Source organism: Tauraco erythrolophus, chromosome 6, assembly GCF_009769465.1.
Source record: "Tauraco erythrolophus isolate bTauEry1 chromosome 6, bTauEry1.pri, whole genome shotgun sequence".
NCBI classification, from domain to species: domain Eukaryota; kingdom Metazoa; phylum Chordata; class Aves; order Musophagiformes; family Musophagidae; genus Tauraco; species Tauraco erythrolophus.
In genome coordinates, this window is record NC_141470.1 from 19887248 (window position 1) to 19907859 (window position 20612).

At 35.4% G+C, this 20612-nt stretch overlaps 1 protein-coding gene across 1 annotated transcript in view; it reads left to right on the plus strand.

Moving 5' to 3' along the window:
• The window catches only part of LUZP2 (leucine zipper protein 2), a 73162-nt gene that overhangs the window by 21949 nt on the left and 30601 nt on the right, over positions 1-20612 (plus strand). Inside the window, exons 5-6 of the mRNA XM_086612900.1 lie at positions 3952-4026; positions 8056-8220. Of these exons, the coding sequence (XP_086469026.1) occupies positions 3952-4026; positions 8056-8220 (240 nt within the window). The remainder of the gene's footprint in view (positions 1-3951; positions 4027-8055; positions 8221-20612) is intronic.

The window sequence follows — 20612 nt, forward strand, 5'->3', positions numbered from 1 at the left end:
ACATGTCTGTGGACTAGCCAAGTTTGGGAAGAAAGTTTAGATCTACCATTTCAGGGTAAAATACCAACAAGAACATTTAAGGAGCTGTATTTGGAGCTTATTTGTAAAGTACCACGTTGTTATCAACAATACATAACCCAACAGTAATTTATTCATTGTATTTACATGGGTATGTTTGTCCCAAGAGAGATCATTGAAAGAATTAATTTCTTGGAACAAACAAAAGCTATAAGTTCTCCAAAGGTACACAAAAGACTACGGGTGAATGATTTTTTTCCTTCTAATGTGACTAAGGAAGTGAGAAGTGTAAAGCTTCTAGCCATTTTTTTTCAGATTATGAAACTTCACTCTTGCCCCCCTGTTTTGTCACTTTCATGTGACTTTGGGGAACGTGAACATCTCAACTACCTATATTACATTGATATGATACTTATAAATTCTTGAACATTCCAAGTCATCATCCCAAAGACATGGAGATACTGCCTTCTTTTTATTTATATGCAGAAATTTTCTCTGATCTGAATTACTCGTTATGAAAAAATTCCATGTCAATTTGTATTTCTCTCTATCTACTAGAGATCAAACTAGTCTTTCCTTTTTGCTTTTTATATTTGTGCTTGGAAGAACTTAAATATGGGCATTTTGTCATGTAATTCACAATGAGTTAAAGGTAAGTACATTCGTTTAAGTGAGGTAGAAAAGCGTCCGTCACTGACAGTAATTGCTAACCGCAATCTTTCAGAGGATGGAAAAATGATTTATCTCACTGTTTCCTCAGTAAGACCTCGGTTCTACAAGAATGACTAAGAGAAACTTAGTATTTTAAAGTTTTTCCAGGCTATGCTTTTTAGAGGCACTTTACTCCTTATTAGGATTTGCTTTATTGTAGTCTTACTGATGTTTTGTCCTTTTTATTTATTCAGTATCTAAGCCACATTAATTGAATTAGGCTACCTAAAAAACTTCTAAATTAAAACAGCAGTAAAACTATTGCAGTATTAATTGATAGACAAAAATTTTCAGAAAAAAATACATATTCTGCAGTTTTGGGACTAAGATGTAAATAAATATCACTGTGTGGTTCATCAAAAATGCATTTTTGATGCCAGGAATTTAGTCTCACTTGATGTCAGTTGGGTTGATATCACTGACCTATTGGCTCAGTAATCTGACTGATTATAAATATAATATAAATGTAAAATTATAAATATAAGTATACATGACAGTTACAGAAAAAGTTCATCGATCAAAATATGACAATATTACCAAAAATAAGAATAAGGCTTGATAAATTATGCATTCAGAAAGTCTTTATGAATACATGGAAGCCTGTCCTTTGGAAGAACACCTTCTCACCATAAACTGAAAGTGTTTTGCTTGATGTGAGCAGTGTTATGACAATATGTTAGATTAATTAATTCTTTCTAATTGCAGACAGCAATTAAACACTTTTCCTCCAACTAGATTTTTGATATGGCGGTAGGTTCATTGAGTACAAGATATTATATGGCACCAGATGTTCCCCTGCAAGAAAAGAAGCAGCAGTCACCTGTAACCACTATTACCTGCTCCCTATCATATACCCAGATTTTCAGATGCCTGTGTAACACGTGTTGAAGGAAATCAGACACCCTGAAGTTCATAACACTGATTTAAACTGTAACACGGATGGTGTTGAATGGAGAAGTTGCCTAGTTGTCTAGCCCGCGGCATGTGGCAATCCATCATCTTCCATGTGATTCTAATCCTTTAGCAATGCGCACCATCAGAGGTGCCATCCTGGTTTCTCATTTATCATGTAAACGTTATTTTGTATAATTTCCTTTTTAATGGCAATTCACATTATTTAATTGTACATACTGTTTTTCAAATCTTGGTTCTCATTAATTGAAACTGTATTAATTTGTATAACTACTGTAAAAATAGTTTAATAAGAAGCAAAAATTAAAATGTTAATGATGTGATGAATTACTTGGTCTAGTTCTAGTGTCTACTGAGAACTGTCTCTGCATCAGATGGGCCCAAGCTTAATGTTCAGTCTTTCAGACATTGACTGGAACCATGTTTATTGTCAGTGATATTATGTACTATATTTAGTAACAAATGCAAATGTTACTGAACGCTAGAAAAATTCTTATCTGTTAGTAAGTTTTTCTTCTAATAAGCCAGTAATATGTCCAGTTAAATTTTGCAGATTCTAATCAAATGAAAGAATTCTTTCTGTATTGGATGCTCTCTTGCCAGACTGAGGAACCAAACCAGTGGCCTGATCTGTGTTGCATGTGTGATCACTACTTGCGTCAGGTGTAAGAAACAGTGGATGCAGTGGAATTTAGGAACTGCATTCTCAAGAGACTCCCCCACATCTGAGCAAGCAATTGACTTCTGCTTTGAAGCAAAATTGCCTAATCGTACATGGTTTTGACTAATGAAACTGTGGCTGCTCTGATAAATCTCCGGATAAATGCCTAGTCCTGTTTTAAACTGTGACTAAGTAGTTCTTTACATGAGCAGGGAACTGAAAATTCCAGGCTTTTGTCATTTTATCAGCCAGTACGGCCTATGCCTAATGGTCATAAACATCACTCGAGGTATCGGCCGAGGATATCTGCCTAAGCTAGAACATGTCATCTATGATGTGTGCTGGAAGTACAGTCTTTGCCCCAACACAGAAACCAAGTTAACCATGTTTGGTAGGGTTCACACTGAACAGTATTTATGTTGTGTGGCTATAGTTTAAGCTATGCTATAGTCAGCAGAGTGCGTGTGTTCTTCAAAAGTCTGACAAGAAAATAGTATCTGTCTGGGGATGAACTCCAGAAACCTGGTTAGCGTGGGGTGGTGCTGAGGGAAAGGGTCAAAATCAAAATGTGTTGCTCTTTAACTGAGAAATAAGAACTTTATCCAGTTATGCTGTATGCATAAAATGTGCATTACCTAATCAGAATTTCAGAGAGAAAAGATAACTGGTTAGTCCAGAAAACTCTACCTTATTCCTTCTGGATGCACAGAAATGTGTTGTTAATGACAAGGAAGAGAAATGCAGGAATCTAGGAGCTTCTGCTTCCCTAAAATGGAAAGGTTTTGCAGATAATTTCCCTAAAGTGAGTAGTCTGAGTGTGTCTCGCTCCTAGAGAAGGGGAGAGAAAATGATTGTCTTTATTTACTGAGGATTTAAAAGGATCTCCTGAACCTCTGCACTCAATACATTACATGTATGTTGTAAAAAGCCAGATCTCCTCCTGAAGGACTACGCAGGAAAATAATGTTATGTCAAATAAAAAGCCAGCAGTCCTTCCGCACAGGGTGCAGGCTGCTTGCCTGACCCCAGCTTCAAAGGCAAATCGCCCAAATGCTTTCTCACTATGTAGCTGAGTAAGTAGCTGTTCTTGTGAATTTTCCTTTCTTATCTCCAGGGAAGGAGACAGAAAAAAAAAAAAAATCTGAAGTTAACCCCTTGTATACCAGCAGATAGTAGCATTTCATAAGGTGTCTACATGCATGAACGTTTGAGTATTTCCTAATTTCTCTGTTTATGCCAAGTTAAGTTAATGTGTTTAAAACTATAAGAAAGCGTTACAAACAGAAATCAGATAAATGAGCAAATAATAAAACCTGTTTGAACACTTTGAGTTTTCCAGAAGAATAGTATGGCTTAATTCTAAATACTTTATAGTATGAAATTACTTTTGCTACTGACATTGAAATCAGAGTAAACATCTGTTCACATAAATAGAGCAGATTTTAGACCAGTTCCCACATAAAAATACACTTTTTCTCAGGAAAAAATAATCCCTTGAGGCCTGGTCTTTTGCAAGCATTTCTGACCCAATTTGTATGTATTACTTGTAAAATTTATATCCTTTCCTCTTTCACAGGCACTGCATAAAGAATTATGGGAAGAAAAATGCATCGTAGATTGCATCATTTTTTTCTTCTTTATTCCCACAGGCACAACAGCTAACAGATCTGGAGCAAAAACTAGCAGTTGCAAAAGACGAATTGGAAAAGGCAGCCCTTGACAAAGTAAGAAGTGTAACGTAATGTGAGCGTGTTTATCTCTCTCAGCTGTGAATGTTCCAGTGTAATTTGACAGAAACAAATGAAAGTCTTGCAACACTTTAGATGCATACTTAATTGCAGGTACCTGGGAGTAATGCTACTGAAGCCAGTGGAACTAATTATGATGCATGAAGTGAAGTACAGCTAGTATTTCTGTACTCTGAAGTACAGAAGTTATTTAAGAGGAGGGCAATCAAATTAGAAAGAAACATCTCAAAAACCCATAGAAAGCCAAATGCTGCAATTCTTTATGTGCAAAAGTACACTAACGAGAATATGCCTGTAATTGGTATGATTTTTATCTGAGGTGTTGTCATAGTTCCAAGTAGGATGCAGTACAGAAATGGATCGTTCTCTTGTTAGGGTGGGACAGGTGTGACAGAGCTGTCTTCTGTGGGCAGAGGGAGGCTGTGAGGAATCTCAGAAAGGCGACAAAGCAGGACATGTTCGCTACTGTCAGCTGTGCAACAGGGGAACTTTATTCTGGATTTTGGGTAGCTGGGAAGACAATACCATGCAACAGAGAAACAGTTTGTTAGAAAGAACTTTGATGTGCTATCAAAGACTACTTTTTTGGTTTTGTTTTCTAGTATTTTCAGGTACCATTTGACGTTTGGAAAAAAGTATGCCCCTTGCACTGAAAGTGTTTTTCTTTAATCTTCAATATTGCGGTCACTGAAATCCTCTTCTTGTGTGAGGATTCGCATCCAACATTGCAAAATGTCATCTATGTACACAATGTTTCCAGTGGCATTAGTCAAACCGGTGTATGTATCTGGTGATATATCATGTGTTTCTTGTTAGTACATTGAACTAAATGGCTCCACATATTAATTTAAAAATTAAGCATGTTCCGTTTTTACTCATATAACACTCACAGACGTGGTCTCTCACTGGTGCCAATATACTATCTGTGGCAATAGCAAGAGAGCAGTGTCTGCCATAAATATCTTCTCAATGCAGTTTGTCGTGATAATGCAGACAGTGAGTGGTGAAGGAGGAAGCAAAGAACATTTGACATCAGGAACTTTTAATGAGAGTGCTATTAAGGGATTCTGTCTGCAAATTAAAAGGGGATTTGCAGCACACTCAACTGACTTCTCTGACCTTCTCTTTCTTTCCTATTAAATATTACAGAATTTCAATTCAGGGCTCAGTTATGGTTCCATAGGCTTACCAGAAGCCCGGTGTCATCTTGTTGCAAATCATCTTTGAGAGTCTTTGGACGGTGTCATTAGTTGCATGCTGCAAAAGTGCAGTGGAAACGGCAAACAGAAGTGAAAAAAAAAAAGCAGTGCAAACAAAGGAGGCATTCGTGCCAGGGAGAATTGTGAGACAGTTTTATGAGACTAGAAATACCCATGTTTGGCTAGTTCTAACTGCAGAGTAGTAAGACCATTTAAGTTTTAGGTACCTTTTTTCCCTGGTTAAGAGCTTTTCTGTATGAACTATGTAGTGAAAAGAGTTAGAAATGGCTAATGGTTTCACACAGTTTCAGCTAAAGGACTGGAAGCAATGTGTAAAGTGATGTGCGTTTTTAGAACATGAGCTACATTTGAAATGAATAATTTTCTGATCGAATCTCAAACTGTGCCTATAAATAGGCATTAATTTGTATTTTTCTACTGGGAGGGTATCAGACTTTTCTATTAAATACTAATTTGTGCTGACAGTGAGCTTAGTGACTCTTAAGTCTACTTATTACGCTACAGCACTTTTCTAGTTCCTGTGATAGACCCTTGGAAGACTGACAAATTTTGCATTACCATGGCCCAAATTATTCTATATTGAATCTAACCACATGACAAGAGCATAAACAGATCTGGGAAATCTGAAGACATGCATCTTATGTATGTTGGCAGTACTTTGACCAGCAAGCAGCCTATTTTGGCCACGATCACAGCTATGTGAGGTTATCGAGAACTTTGTCAAATTATATCCCTCATTTGAACAGTGTTTCCCTAAGTTCTACTCTTGTGCTGCCCATTTATACATCTCCTGTCAGCTGAAGTCAAAACTGAATTTTGCTACCCACAGGATGAAAAAAAAAAACCCAAGCCTATTCTGCTTTAACCTTTGGAATGACAAAATGGCTGGTGGTAGAGAAGGCAGAACGAGTGCTGGATGACAGGGATGGGCGATGAGAGAATGATTAATTATCCAGAGGGATTTCCAGACAGGAGTAGGTGATTTCAGATCAGTGTGATTTGCAGGGAGAACTGGGGTCATACAGTGCCTTAACAGCTGAGTCCATATCTTCAAGCAAAATTAGACAGTCTGCTACCTCTGCCAGTTTGATGTCTGAGCTTACTTTGACTATCTCAAATGGTGATTTATGTTGTCTGTGCAGTCACTTCTTGAAAGGTAAGGGAGAAGACATATTACATGAAAAGAAGTACGCTAAGATCTTCTGTTGACAGTTAGAAATTAAAAGATCTCTGAGTCAGATGCATAAAGTAATCCTTTCCCTTTACACTGCCATTAGGTCAGAGACATATCAGTCTGACTCAAGGTTCATGCATTTTAATAAGTAATTCATACAAAGTGCTGTCCTCTTTGATGATAATCTTGCATTCCTTCTCACTGCACACATCTCAAGGGAGAGACATTCAATTTTGTTTGTTTGCAAACAAACCAAACTGCATTCCGTCTCCTATTTCTTTGATTTTCCTTGTTGTGCTGTGCATTAATAGTCTTTTTATTGTTGCCTTTGATCCTACCATTGAGTTACACCCTGCTAACTGTTTTTGTTTGTTTATTTTTAAAGAAACACAGATTTTCCCAGTTATGAGATACATTCCCCGGTTTCCAGTTCAGTGGAAGTTTATCTGATGTAAAACATGGAATATTTATTGGGTTCTAAAAAATACTTGTTTAGCAAATAAACTAAAACAAAGTAGCGGATGCCAAATGCCATTGCTTAGGATTTGTATAACTGAAATATTTTTATCTTATATGTGTAATATTTCACATACGTAACATGAAGTGTGTAATGTTACTTATACATATATTTTTCCATCAACTTTTGCTATGGTATACCTTGATATAGGTGTCTTCAAAAAATTTTTTGAAGGTTGAAATGTGCTGATGTAACCTGTGTTTATGGGTGCATTCTTAACATAAAGAATGTTATTAACAAAAAGAGACTTTTTTTTTTTAAGGCCAAATGCTGCCTAACACCTTCTGAAATGAGTATAAAGAAGTTACCCTAACACTTGACTGTAAGTGTCTTGTGATGGAGCAAAGATTTAAAATGAGATTTCCTCAGTGCTGTGGTTATCTCACTGTTCTTAACTGTCTCAACTTATTTCAATGACAGACTGCTGTTTTCATTAATACATCTATTTGTATTTCTGTGAGCAAAATAGTACTGTTTTTAAATTAGTTGCAAGCACTTCACCACTTAAAAGTTTTAGTTCAGCTTGATGGACAGTAATGCATCTGAACAATTACATTCTTAACAGATTGAAAGACCTATGTATTATTTGCTATACACTGAGACAGCATAATATGCCCATGAAGGAAGTCATGTTTGTTGGATTAAAATCAAACTTTATAATGAGTTATAAAGTCCAGTTATTCTGAATGTTATAAAGAAAATTCCATGCAAAGTCTGCATCTTTGCAAGACTTGTGAACACTTACGTCTCTGTAACTGTTATATGTAAAAGTCTGGATGCTGTATGATATTTGGTAGATTGTATTTTTGTTTCTGTTCAGATAAAATAATATTTAATAATTATTTGAGACAATCAATGTGGATAAAACTGTATGGAGGAAAGGGAAGCGTGCAATGACTTTCTAGAAAGTTTGGTGTGTAATGCACAGTAACCTAATCATATAAAAAATTGCTTTAAACAGCATTAATTTCTTCTGTTAATAAAAAAAAGCAGCAGCTGCTCATAAATGTTTGGTTTAATGCAGAGAGAGAAAACAAGCAATTCTGTTCATAATAAGACATCTTGGAGAACTGATGATTTCTTATTTTCTCCAGGAGTCACAGCTGAAAGCGCTGAAGGAGACCGTGCAGCTTTGCCTGTCTTTGGTTCTGCACAATCAGCCTCCCGCTACGAATCTCATCGCTTCAAAACCAGTGGAGAAGCTGACATCCCCAGTTACAAAGGGCTCAAAAGTTCCGTTTCAAGTGACAAGCACCAAGGTATGGTTTCTCTCTTTTTTTTTTTTTTTAAACATCTTTGACAGTTTGTCCTGTAAGAGCATCAAACTGGAACTAAGGAGGATTTTGAATTCATTGAAAGATTAGGATGAATTTTGAGGATAATTCTAAGCCTGTTTCTGATGTCAATAAACTTTTTTTAAAGTTGAGAAGCAGCTGTTTTTTTCGCTGAGGAACACAGTTCTGTCTATCACTTGCTAAATGGACCATGTCTGCATAACAAATCTACAGGGAAAATGGATTTGCATCTAAAATAAGTGAGGATGCTCATTCATAGGATTATTTACCTGTCAGGCACTGATAGTACATTTATGGTAATATAGCAGTAAACACGAAGACAGGTTTTGCTTATCATGTTTTTTTAGTGAAAAAAAACTGATATAAAACCATAAAATAGTCTGGGGCACCCAAATCAAATTTTCCAAAAGAGATCTATGGAACTAACAATAGGCCATGAGGAATATTCCAACCATGCAAGATGGGAAGGACAGTTTAGGAGAAAGCATGAAAAAAAAATTGATGAAAAGTGGTTTGATTCAATAGATTCAAGCATTTTAATACAGTCAAGGTTTACAATGATTTAACAACTGTCCTGATAATTTTCATCTCCAGGGTTGCATTTTGCTCATGTATCCAATTGATTCAATAGATCTAGGAGAAATCTGTGATTTCAATTAAAAAGGAAGTTTTACAAAAGAACGACTGAAGGACACTTTAATTTCCCCCTTAAATTTCAAAACTCTTTCCTGAAATATAAATAGGAATTGCTAACATAGCAAATTTGTAATTTTTATATGGCAGCTGTTGATATTCACTTAGTACAGATGTCGAAGTCAAAAAGTTAGTAATCTTACAGTGTGTAATTAAAATTGAAATGCAGTTTAAGAAAGCAGAATATAATTGTAAAACTGGATGTCACACTGCTACTCTTAAAATAATGATTGTCAGTTCCTTAATAACTGTTTTATAGGAAGAAACTTTCATTCTCAGAAATTATTACCTCTGGAAACAAAGCAGTGTATTAATAGCAGCACATGAGGATATTAGTGCTCGTTTAGATTAAGATCACGTGGTTCTCTGCTCTGCAGGAGAGTGGACTCTTCTTTTGGAGGTCATGCAGGCTGAGCTTCACGCTGGGATCCCAGGAGCACATTTTTCTTAACTAATGTGACTGTAGAGTTGTCTGTCTTGTTCTTACTGTCTTTGTCTTCAGGATGGATGTGTTTGCACCTCTGTCATGGAAGCACGGGTGCACTGAAAGATAGGGCCCAACAAGCCCCTGTGCCTGTGTTTAAGATAGGTATAGGGTCAGAGCCTTTGAAGCATTTGAGGTCTCCATGGTTTTACAGGTATTACTGCAGGGAATACAATGTAGACATTAGAATTATATTTCTGATATTTGACTGAAACACAGAATACTCTTCCTTTTCCGTGATCATACAGATTTTAATGTTCCTGTTTGTAAAACGTATCAGTATTTCCATGCTCCAGCCTTTTGAGAAGCAGTATTTAGTCCTCTGTATCCAAAAGTGCTTGAATAAGTTGGACTGCCTCTTTAACACACGTTGCTCACATTTCTCTGTACTTGACATATGCCATGAAAAAGTCTGAGAAAATAATGGTCTGCAATCCTGTTCTTCCGCACATTGACACCTCATTATTATAAATCTGTGCATTATCTGTGATTATAAAACCACTGAAATCTGCTACTGTGAAATAGGTTGTCAAAGAATCATAGTGAGTCCAGAATAAATACCCTCTGCACTTGAACTGTATTAGCTAAGCTTTTTTTTTTTTTTAAATAGTGACATCAATTCTTATGTATCTTTTCCTTGGATTTTTCTTCCTCTTACAAACGAACTAACTCCAACTACAGATGTATATCTTTCTCTTTTTTATTAGATTTGCATAAACATTTTAATATAGGAGGCTAGTATTTTTGGTGAATATAAATTACATGATTACTTAAATATGTTTTCATATGTAAAAATGGATTCTTCCATTCTTACATTCCAGCACTTAGGCATCTTGTCATGTCTGATAAGCAGCAGTTTCGCCTTCAGGAAAGACCTGATGATTTGTCTGGCAAATATCTTTTTTCAAAGATATTCTTATCTAGCCTAAAAATTACTTTATTTTAAAGCCATTGAAGGGTACATCGTATGGTGTGTGATACCTGTGTCACCTGGGGACAATCATCCTGGGATTGGGATGCTTCCTGGTTTTGTTTTGTTGTGTGGGTTTTGGTTTTTTGTAAAAAAAAAAGTACAAATATTAGGTTTGTATATAAGTATTCATAAGTATAAATATAAGGTTGTATATTAGTATTCATAATTGGTAACTGTAATACCTGAGTGCTTGTTAGAGATTATATTTTACATAAGAACATGGTGTAGAAAGGATAATTAGGAAAGCCAAGTGCCAAATTTCTTGTTCAGGTTCATTTAAAAAATTTATTTTCTAGTGAGGTATTTTGGTCTTTCTAAAGACTGTGATATAAAGCAACATAAATCAGATTTTTAAAAAATCACTGCAAATCAGTGCATAGAAGTGCATAAATCTGTGGAAAAAAAAGCTATTATCCTGAATAGCTCAGGAATTTGAAAGAGTGGGTAGTAATGGGAAATTCTTACATTTAAATCATAGAAAAAGTTCAAATCAAAAACAGTATCAGTCTGAGGTGTGTTTTGTGTCATCTCGAATGAGTTAATATTTACAATTTACAAGAACATAAAATATAGAATTTACCATTTGAATTGGTCCTAATATTTCAGACCAAACCTCTTTTACCTGTCACTGATCACTGGTATTGACTTCCTATTGAGACATTTTCTGCACTTACTGTATCTTGGCATAACAAACAACTCTGAATTTATATGGAGTTAGTAGATGGAATGCATTCTTACTCCATTTTTTTTTTAATTCCTCTTTCTGAAAAAGGTTAACATTATACCTTTAAAAAAATATAGTTATAATAGCTGTCATTCAAATATCTTCGGCTGTGCAGTGTAAACATACCTGTGCTCCGAATGCAACAAAATGAGCTTTGGTAACACTGTGGAAGTTTAATGGCAGACCAAAATCAGAAGTGAAACAGAAGAAAAGTCTATTTCCAGTAGCAAAGTGGAATATACAAATGATGGGGAGTACAGTGACACAGATACCAGAATAATAGTGACTAGTTTGCTCTGTGCTATTTTTGCCTAATGGAAAAACATTGTTTCGTGTATTCTCCAGATGAATCCCTTCGTCATAAATGCCCTGTGGGTTTTGTGTGTTTCATTAACTGCACTGTTTTAAGAGTGGAAATGCACATGAATTTCAAACTGTGAAATATAACATCCTCTCTCATATGGTACCTAGCGTAGGTGGAAAGACCACCTATGAATGCCACTTCAGTGTTCTAGTCTTGATGGTGGAACTACAAGCTGAATAAGAATGACAACTGTCCTGTAGAAACTACTACTGCGTAGTACAGACTGAAAGGAGAACTGCCACTCCATTTTTAAAAGATTTAAAGATCTCACAAGAAAATACATCACTTCTGCAGTAAAAACTATGGCATCCAATTATTATTACCCAGCTGGCTTGATAGAAACTGAATCTAATTAACTAATTAACTAAGGTACAGACCCTGCCTACAAAAGGCAGGCCATTTCCTCCTGGCTGTGGAAGATGCAACAGCATCCTTGGAGCTGCAGCCCAGGCTGGTGAGCAACAAAAAACTGCTGCAAGGAGCTGTTTCCTCTGCCTCATATATTGTGAATATTGTGGATTCTGGCATACGTTGATCAATGTAGAAATTCAGAAAAGTTAAGGCACTGTGGGCCATCCTTTTATCTGGAAATAAGTACTTCATTTGTTCCACATCAGAGTGAGCTTGAGGAACTTTGTATCTTCATTAAGCCTGAGAAAGTGTTCTTGTCAGAGCAGGAAGGATGAGAGCTTGTGAGAGTGTTAGAAAAAGATACAAGTCTGGAAAGTTGATCAGGAACCAGGTAGACCCTGAAGAGCATTTTGAAATGGCTTTATAGGAAATCAAGAGGCTGAGTTTGCTGTGTTGACACAGAAGTAATGTGTTTAGCCTAAATTTAAGCTCACAGTTATTCTGAGTGCATAGTTACTGAGCATCTACTACAGACACAGAGCAAGGCTGCTGAAAAAATAGTATGATCCTAGTGTTAAAGAGTCTTACCCTCTCTACTAGTTTAATCAGGCCTTTTGAAGTTTTTTTTAAAAAAAACTATAAAGGATCTAGGATTTCTCTAGGAAGCTATAATATTTCTTAGGCTCTAGACCTTATCCATTTCATTCTACAAAGGTAGAAATGATTGATAAAAATGCTTATGTAAAATAACACTATAATAGTTAATTATTTGTACTAAAAATTAGTTATACCATTATTGTAATGTTACTGATAATACTGTAGCATCTTAAAATTGGATAACTGACTAGAAATTTGAAAAACATTAGTTGTGTGTACATTTTTTCAAAATATGATTATAAATTTTGAAGGAATGAAGAAATGTTTGGAATGTGTAGGTTGGACTCAATTCATGTTTATGGAGACTGAACAAAGTGGGTGTTTTAATTATCTTCTAAGAGTGCCTTTGTAAATCCTAGAAAACTAACAGAATAGCTTCAGATTCATGAAAAATTAACCAGCTGAATGTAGTAATATATCATTTCATCTTTCTCCCTTTGTAGGTCAAGAAAGAAACCTAAATCAGAACAAATTACTTAAGGAAATAGCTCTGATTTTAGAAAACAGAAATTATTACCATTCATATAATTTATCATAATATTCCAGTATAAATGAAAGTTCTGACCCTTTTGAACAAAGCAATTGCAAATTCTTTGCTCAAAAACCTGTGAAACAACACAAATATAATTATGGACTTATTTTCATCCTTGTAAGAAAGATTAAGACGCTGAGAGCTTTTCTAACGTGTCTGATTATTTTTACTCAGGGTGACCTTCGCATAAGATGCTGAAAACATAACTTGAAAGTTATTTCTCTTTAGGCATTACATTTCAGACAGACATTATTGCAATATGTCAGGAAGCACCTCAAATCTTGTGTATAATAACTCCGATTCAGAGACTTAAAGATAGGCAGGCTTCTGAAAAATAAAGGATTCTGGGCTGAATTTTTTTAAAAAAATGTTAGTGAAAGGAATTGGATAGTTGAAATTCACAATAAGAGTACACTTTTTGGAAATATAACCAGTGTTTTGTGGATTTAGAATCATAAAATCATAGACTCATTTAGATTGGAAAAGACCTTCAAGATCACTGAGTCCGACTGTAAACCTAACACTGCCAAGACCAACTAAACCATGTCCCTAACTGCCATGTCTGCATGTCTTCTAAATACCTCCAGGGATGGCGACTCCACCACTTCCCTGGGCAGCCTGTTCCAATGCTTGACAACCCTTTTGGTGAATAAATTTTTCCTTATATCCTATCTAAACGTCCCCTGGCACAACTTGAGGCCATTTCCTTTTGTCCTATTGCTTGTTACTTTGAAGAAGAGACCAACCCTCACCTCACTGCAACCTCCGTTCAAGCAGTTGTAGCCTCCTTTTCTCCAGACTAAACAACCCCAGTTCCCTCAGCCACTCCTCATAAAACTTGTGCTCTAGACCCTTCACCAGCTTTGTTGCTCTTCTTTGAACACGCTCCAGCACCTCAATATCTTTCTTGTAGTGAGGAGCCCAAAACTGAACACAGTATTCGAGGTGTGGCCTCACCAGTGCCAAGTACGGGGGACGATTCCTTCCCTAGTCCTGCTGGCCACACTATTTCTGATACAAGCCAGGAAGCTCTTGGCCACCTGGGCACAATGCTGGCTCATATTCAGCCAGCTATTGACCAACACTCCCAGGTCCTTTTCCCCCAGGCAACTTTCCAGCCACTCTTCCCCAAGCCTGTGACATTGCATTTGGAAAACCAGAGCTTTTCTTTTCCAGTTTTCCTGTTTTTTTTTTTTTTTTTTTTTTTTTTTACTGTTGCCTGAATTTCTCTGCATGTTTGGTATTTCAGACCATGAGGGCAGAGAAAGGTTCTAGTAGTCAGGTTTTTTTCTCTATTTCCCTGCTTTCTTTTATTTTCCTGTTCTTTGTTGCCAAATACTCCTCATCATTTCTCCTAATTTAGTACTTTTCAGCATTATTCCTCATTCTCTCTAGCTAAGTATTCCCTTCTGACATGTATTCCTTCCTTAAACTTCAGAATAAATCTCGTTAAGCTATTTCTTTTCCTACAAAATGAGCATTCAGATCTCAGAGAACAGTGGATTTAGTGTTGTCTGAAGCAACTTTGTTAATGGGTCTGTTTCCAAAAGATCATAAAAAGTAAGGTTAGACCTGAAACAGTTACGGGTTTTAAACAAAATTTAAACCTCTTTTTGTTTCCTGTGATGGTAAATGAAAATTTTACGCATTTTTTAAAAACACTTAGGGAAAAACTTTTCATTTAATTGAACTCCAGGATAATTCAAAGCAATGCAGATGTAGCATGGTGTGCTTGTATTTATTTGGAAATTAATTGCGTGCCCACGATTGAGGAAAAAAAAGTGCGTATCCCCATAACTTTATCAGAGGAAACAGAGTTTGAAACTAAGGGCACAAAATATAACATCTGTGGTCAGCTATAAGTAAAGCCTGCAAGAACGTTGAGGGCAGTGAATAGCTTTGTGCTCCATTAAGGCTGTAGGAAGGTGGCCTCTGTGGTACCTCAGTGCTTTTCTACTTTTGTTGCCCCAAACTTTGCTTCTACCAGGGTTAATGAGATATCTCCAACACCTGCCGTTTCAGTGACCTGTAGATCATTGCATGCAGCATATGGATTGGAAAACAGTAATTAAAAAAAGAAAAAGGCAATTACTAAATGAAAAGTCAGCCACATTTTGTAATATATAGTAATGACATATGATCGTATAACCCTTTCCTAACACATAAACATTATGAAACTAAAATAACATTGAAAAGTGACGCTATCCATTGTTTTAGAATTTAATTTCAAAGAGAGTAAGAAACACGTGTCTCCTTCTAAGGTACTTACAATAGAAATCTCAGGTACTATGAGTATCTGTAAGGCTAATGTAGTAAGAAATTTGTTTTTAAAAAGATAAAAAGTAATTTAATTGCAGAAGCATGACTAGCATGACCTATTTCTTCATGTAAGTCTCTCCTGTTCTGCTTTTTTATAGTTCTCTTTGGCCTTATAGACTTCTAATCTCATTATGATCAACTAGATGCCAATCGTAGTCTTGTGTTATTTTTAATGATGATTCGTAAGAGTTTGGCAACTTTTCCTCATATCTTTTATTTCCAGAATTTGCTTCAGATTTCATATATTTTAGCTGTTGCCTCAGAAAGCTTCTACAGAACTTTTTCTACAGTCCTTTTTCTTCAGTGACTAATTCTTAATAAAATTTTATTACATACTGGAAAACATTTAACACTAGAGATCATTAAATTGAAAGCTGAAGCTCTTTGATTTTATTACTTGCTTTAAACAAGTCTTCATTATTAGCACATTATCTTAGCAGTAAATTAGTTTTAGAGTTTTTTCAACTGGGTACAGTCAAAGGAAATAGGAAAAAAAACACCTGGCATTTCTTATTTAGTTCAAAAGCCCAAAACAATCTCATTCTGATTCAAGTTTTAGTGACATGATCTTTATAATCATCATTTCAGTAACTATTTGACCTGACTCCTCTTGGTTATAGGGTATAAGTAGCTGGACCAGCCCATTACCCTCGGGTTCAACTCTGAAATTAGCAATAGGCTAATGGGCTGAGGAGGTAACTGACAACCATTTATTACTGTTCTTTTTGTGGTTGCTAACTGCAGGTCGGTTTGCCTATGTATGAAAAACACTCTGAAGTGTCACTCCAAATCTCTTTTTTAATTAATATCTTACTTATCAGATGTTTCTATAAAGTCTCACAATCTAGTACATAACATGTCTCAAAAATATTGACAAAATATTGACAATGGTTGAAAAGTGATATAAGCATATCAAATTTAAATTTATTAAGGGGTGTTTTAAATAACATTAAAAAAAAACAGATTGTTAGGTATGGCTAATGGTCTTGTGTGGACCTGGGGATTAGTTATGGACAGAATACCTCAGTCTTCTCAATTTCTGCTTCATTCTAAAACCATGCCCCTGTGCTAGAGCAGCCTCAGGCTTGCTGTGATGTTCAGCAGCTTTCTGGGCAAGTTTACTTGTCTTTTTCTCTATCAAAAGGAAGAAAATGAAGATCCCCTTAGTTATTTTTCAGATGCTATTCTTTTAGAGATAGCTTTCCTCACCTACTCATATCTTCTACCAAGTCTTGTGTTTTTAAAATCTCTTCCCTCCCCAGTGACAGTAGAGATGATTGGGAAAACATACAGTATTACAGTATTTCTAATTTTATGTAAAGTTGTGTTTAGCAGAAAAATAGTACTGTATTGTTTTATCTTCCAGCTTTCTTAGCTGACGTGTTTGTTGTGTGTTCTGTTAAAAAATATGAGTATGGGAGATGGTTGACTATTGCAGTACTCCATTTTTTAAGAGCAATGAAAACAAAAATTAATTTATGTGCGTTTGCAGTTACACATTAGTAAACCTATTTTAAGATTTGTTAGTATTAGCACATTTTTCCTACCAGTGTTACACGTAAAAGACAAAGTGTGCAGAGGAACTAATTAATCATTTAAAGTGGCTTACGAACTTGAATGTAATTGTGAAAGTACTCCCAAGGGAATTTTGCTACCCAAGGATACATTGAAGATTTATCAGATAATTATTAATGCAGTTCTCTTGTATACAATATGTATTATTAATCTTCTGTTACAAAGTTTCACTTGATATGTATACATGGAGTCAAGTGGGAAACTAATATTAGAGATCTTTGATTTGAGCAAAGGCATGATTTGGAAAATGGTCACAAAGAACATGTCATTGATTGACTCTTGAGAACTGAGCATTTTGGCCATTAATAAACATGGAATTTACTAGCAATTTTATTAAAAACATTTCATTGAACTGTAAGGCTTAAGAAATGCAGAATGGACTGGTGTTAAACCCAAGGCATTCAAGTTAAGTTTAGTCTTGAGCAATTTAAGAAATCATCTGCTGACCTACAAGTGATGTCTCATCATTTTCCAGAATTGTTAAGCTCCTCCTTATTCTACATTTATTATTTTATAAATCTAAAACATTACTTATTTTATTGTCAATAAGAAAGCAACATAGTCTGAAGGAATGTGCTCTCTATAATGGAAAAGCAGACATTTAATTAAAGCAAAATACCTTTTAGTATCGAGCCTAAATTTGTTCACATCCTTAGAACTTAAATGGATGGTGTCTAAATTTAATGTTTGAAGTGGTGAAAAATGGAGTCATAAGAGAAATCACTAGTGACTCTCTTGTATTACTCAATATTTTGAGATAGTTTACGGATTATTTATGGAATCCCGTTTTCTCATATCTTTTGAAAAATGATAGTTCCCCTCTCTCTTGATAGAACTGTGGTCATGATGGTAATGATATTGTGAGGTATTTTTTTAGAAGAACAATTGTCACTATAAGAAGGGACTTAAAGAAACAGAAAATTGGAAGCAGAGTTTCCTTTACCAGGATTCCTATCAGTTCTTAAATCCATAAGAAAGCCTCTTTTAAGGCATGATTGGGGGGGAAAAAAAACCCAACAAAGTCTCAAAAGGAAAAGCGTTTCTCAAAGTGACTTCATTTCTGACACTCATCTCATAGTTCAGAAGGGTTCCAGCTTCACCAAGTCAGTCCTTCTGGTGTCTGTAGCTCTTCCAGGGCTGAACATCTTTGGCTTTGTCTTCCTGAAAATACAGATGTTCATGTCTGTGACTGTAACTTCAATAGCTGCTTTTCTTCATCTGGGAAGGCTGTAATTGCCTATAAAGCATATTCTGATAATGTGTATTATTGCTGCTCTGAAGTGTAAGAAGTGTTATACAATGTTTATTATCCCACAGCTAATTGCTTTTTCCTTTTTGATGGCTGTAGAAAATGAAGAGTGTTATTGGAGGAATGTTTATTGAGTTGTTTCAGTTTCTTAAGTATTATAATGTCAAAGAAAGAAAACTTAAGACGCTTAAATATCTTAATAGTTTTATAAAAGAAAGTTTTGATATTTTTTCCTATGCAGTGAAGGGTAGCCTGTTCTTAAGCTTCAGAAATAATGGGAAAATGAAGAGAAGTAAAAGGTGTGTTTATACATGTAATTGTATTTATATACAAAGTAGAAGGTGTATTTATACATGTAACTGTACCCTTGGGTGTCTTCTAGCCGTCCTTGAACTTTATGTGCTAGAAAATATCAGGCATTCCAACTTGCCCAATCTGTAAGAAAACTGAGAGTAAAACTTAGCTTTTATTAAGGGAATGTGAAATTGTAGGTTTAGATACAATGTAATATAGGTAATTAACACGTATAAACATTTTACATTTTATTAGAGAAAAAACTTGTTATTATATGCATGATGATCTAACAAAAACTTTTCCTGTTTCTCAAACCTAATTGATTCTATTTCCTTTTCTTGTTGTTTTAGCTACAGATGCATTTACAATAGACATCTAGAGCTACTGCTAAACAAATGGTTATTAGAAGAAATTTGCAGTGAAATGATCCATAACAAGTGAGCTAATTGCATTCTGGCATTAGACATAAATGTTCATGAGTAACTAGGCCACTCAAAAAATAGATTTCTACTGCCTAACCCTTTGTCTCTGATACTGCATTGGAGAAATATTTTGACATCAGTGAAAATTGGCGTACACCAATAATTTATTATTTCATGATACACACTAAGGACAGAAGAAACCTTTGTGAGCAGCTAGTCTCACTTGACATGATATTTGCCACAAAGGTTTTCTATAAAAATTTTGATGTATACTTTGAAAATTTTATTCTCCCAATTCATCATTTGTATAAAAAACTCTTTAATAATGCTTTCATCCATGTCCTCAGTACCAGAAATTCAACAAAAAGGAATTATAAACGCTTAACTCAGACCTTCTTTTGTCTTATCTTGTGTGTTGTTATCCAGTGTAACTGAAGTCCAGATTCTTCTTGTTCCTTCTCAGACATTCATTAGAAGAAAAAACCTCAGTAACTCTCCCTCGGTAATCCATAGTTCAGCTGGGCAGAATTACAGCCGCCTCTTATTCTCTATTACCCTTAAGCGTGTTTTGGGTTTTAGATATTAGATAAAAGAGCTGAACAGACAAAATCTAGACCAGGACAGTAAATTTCATTACACAGTAATTTAGCCCTTGACATTTTATATCATCATTGCTGAGTGCTCTTAGAAGCATTCTGCTGCTTTGAGGGAAATGTCACCTGAGGCTCTAGGACTTTGCTGTCCAGCCCATTATTATTTATTATTGAAATTGGACTAATGTGAGTTAAGCCCTTTCCAAACGCATAGAATGATGCATTTTGTACTTGTAAGAGCCTGCATGGAAATGTCTTTCCCTGTCAAGCCAATATATCACAACTGACTCCAGTGCAGCCCTGGCAAATTATATACTGGCATGTAATCCAGGCAGCAGCCCAAAATGATGAAGAAAAAGGACACAGATAAGCACATGATGTAGTTGCTAGGAAAAATGTGGTTAAAGAAACGATGTGGAAACAAATCCATGCATTAGTAAACAGTATGTCCAACAAGCTGCCTCTTTCCTTTGTAAATTCTACCTGTTCTTTATTATGAAGATTGCCACTATCTTGATGAAGTTTGAGTATAGACTACCTTTCATTATGCTAAGTTATTTTCCATAGGAATCATTAGGCACAGGATCAAGAAGTGTGGAAAACTTTGTAAGGTAGATATGTCAAATCTTAAGCTCATCTAGTTATAGTCCTATGCTTTTTTATTTTTTTTTTAATTTCAGATTTTATAATTACAACTACCTGCTTAATATTTCGCCGATCACTCTATATAAAGAGTACTAGAAGTACTAGGTGATTATGTTTATATTGTAGACCTGCTTTAAAAACACTGTGTATTCATGGGAATACAAATATACATCTCAAGTATTTATAATTTATCAGAAAACACACTCACCCACTGGAACAGAAGTGCTAAAAACTACAGATAATGGCATTCATCATGGCTGAATTTATGTACAAGTACTATTGTGCTGTTTATTTAGACATCATAGTGCTGACATGACAGTGTGACCGTCAGTGTGGAAATACGTGATGACATTCCAACAGGAACGCGTTTTCTGCAGTTTTAGTATCCTTCAAATATTGAGTAGAAGGGGACTGCAATGTTTAATTCTTGATACACTGGCATAACTGGAGGAAGTACTAAGGGCTTTACAATTTTTATTTT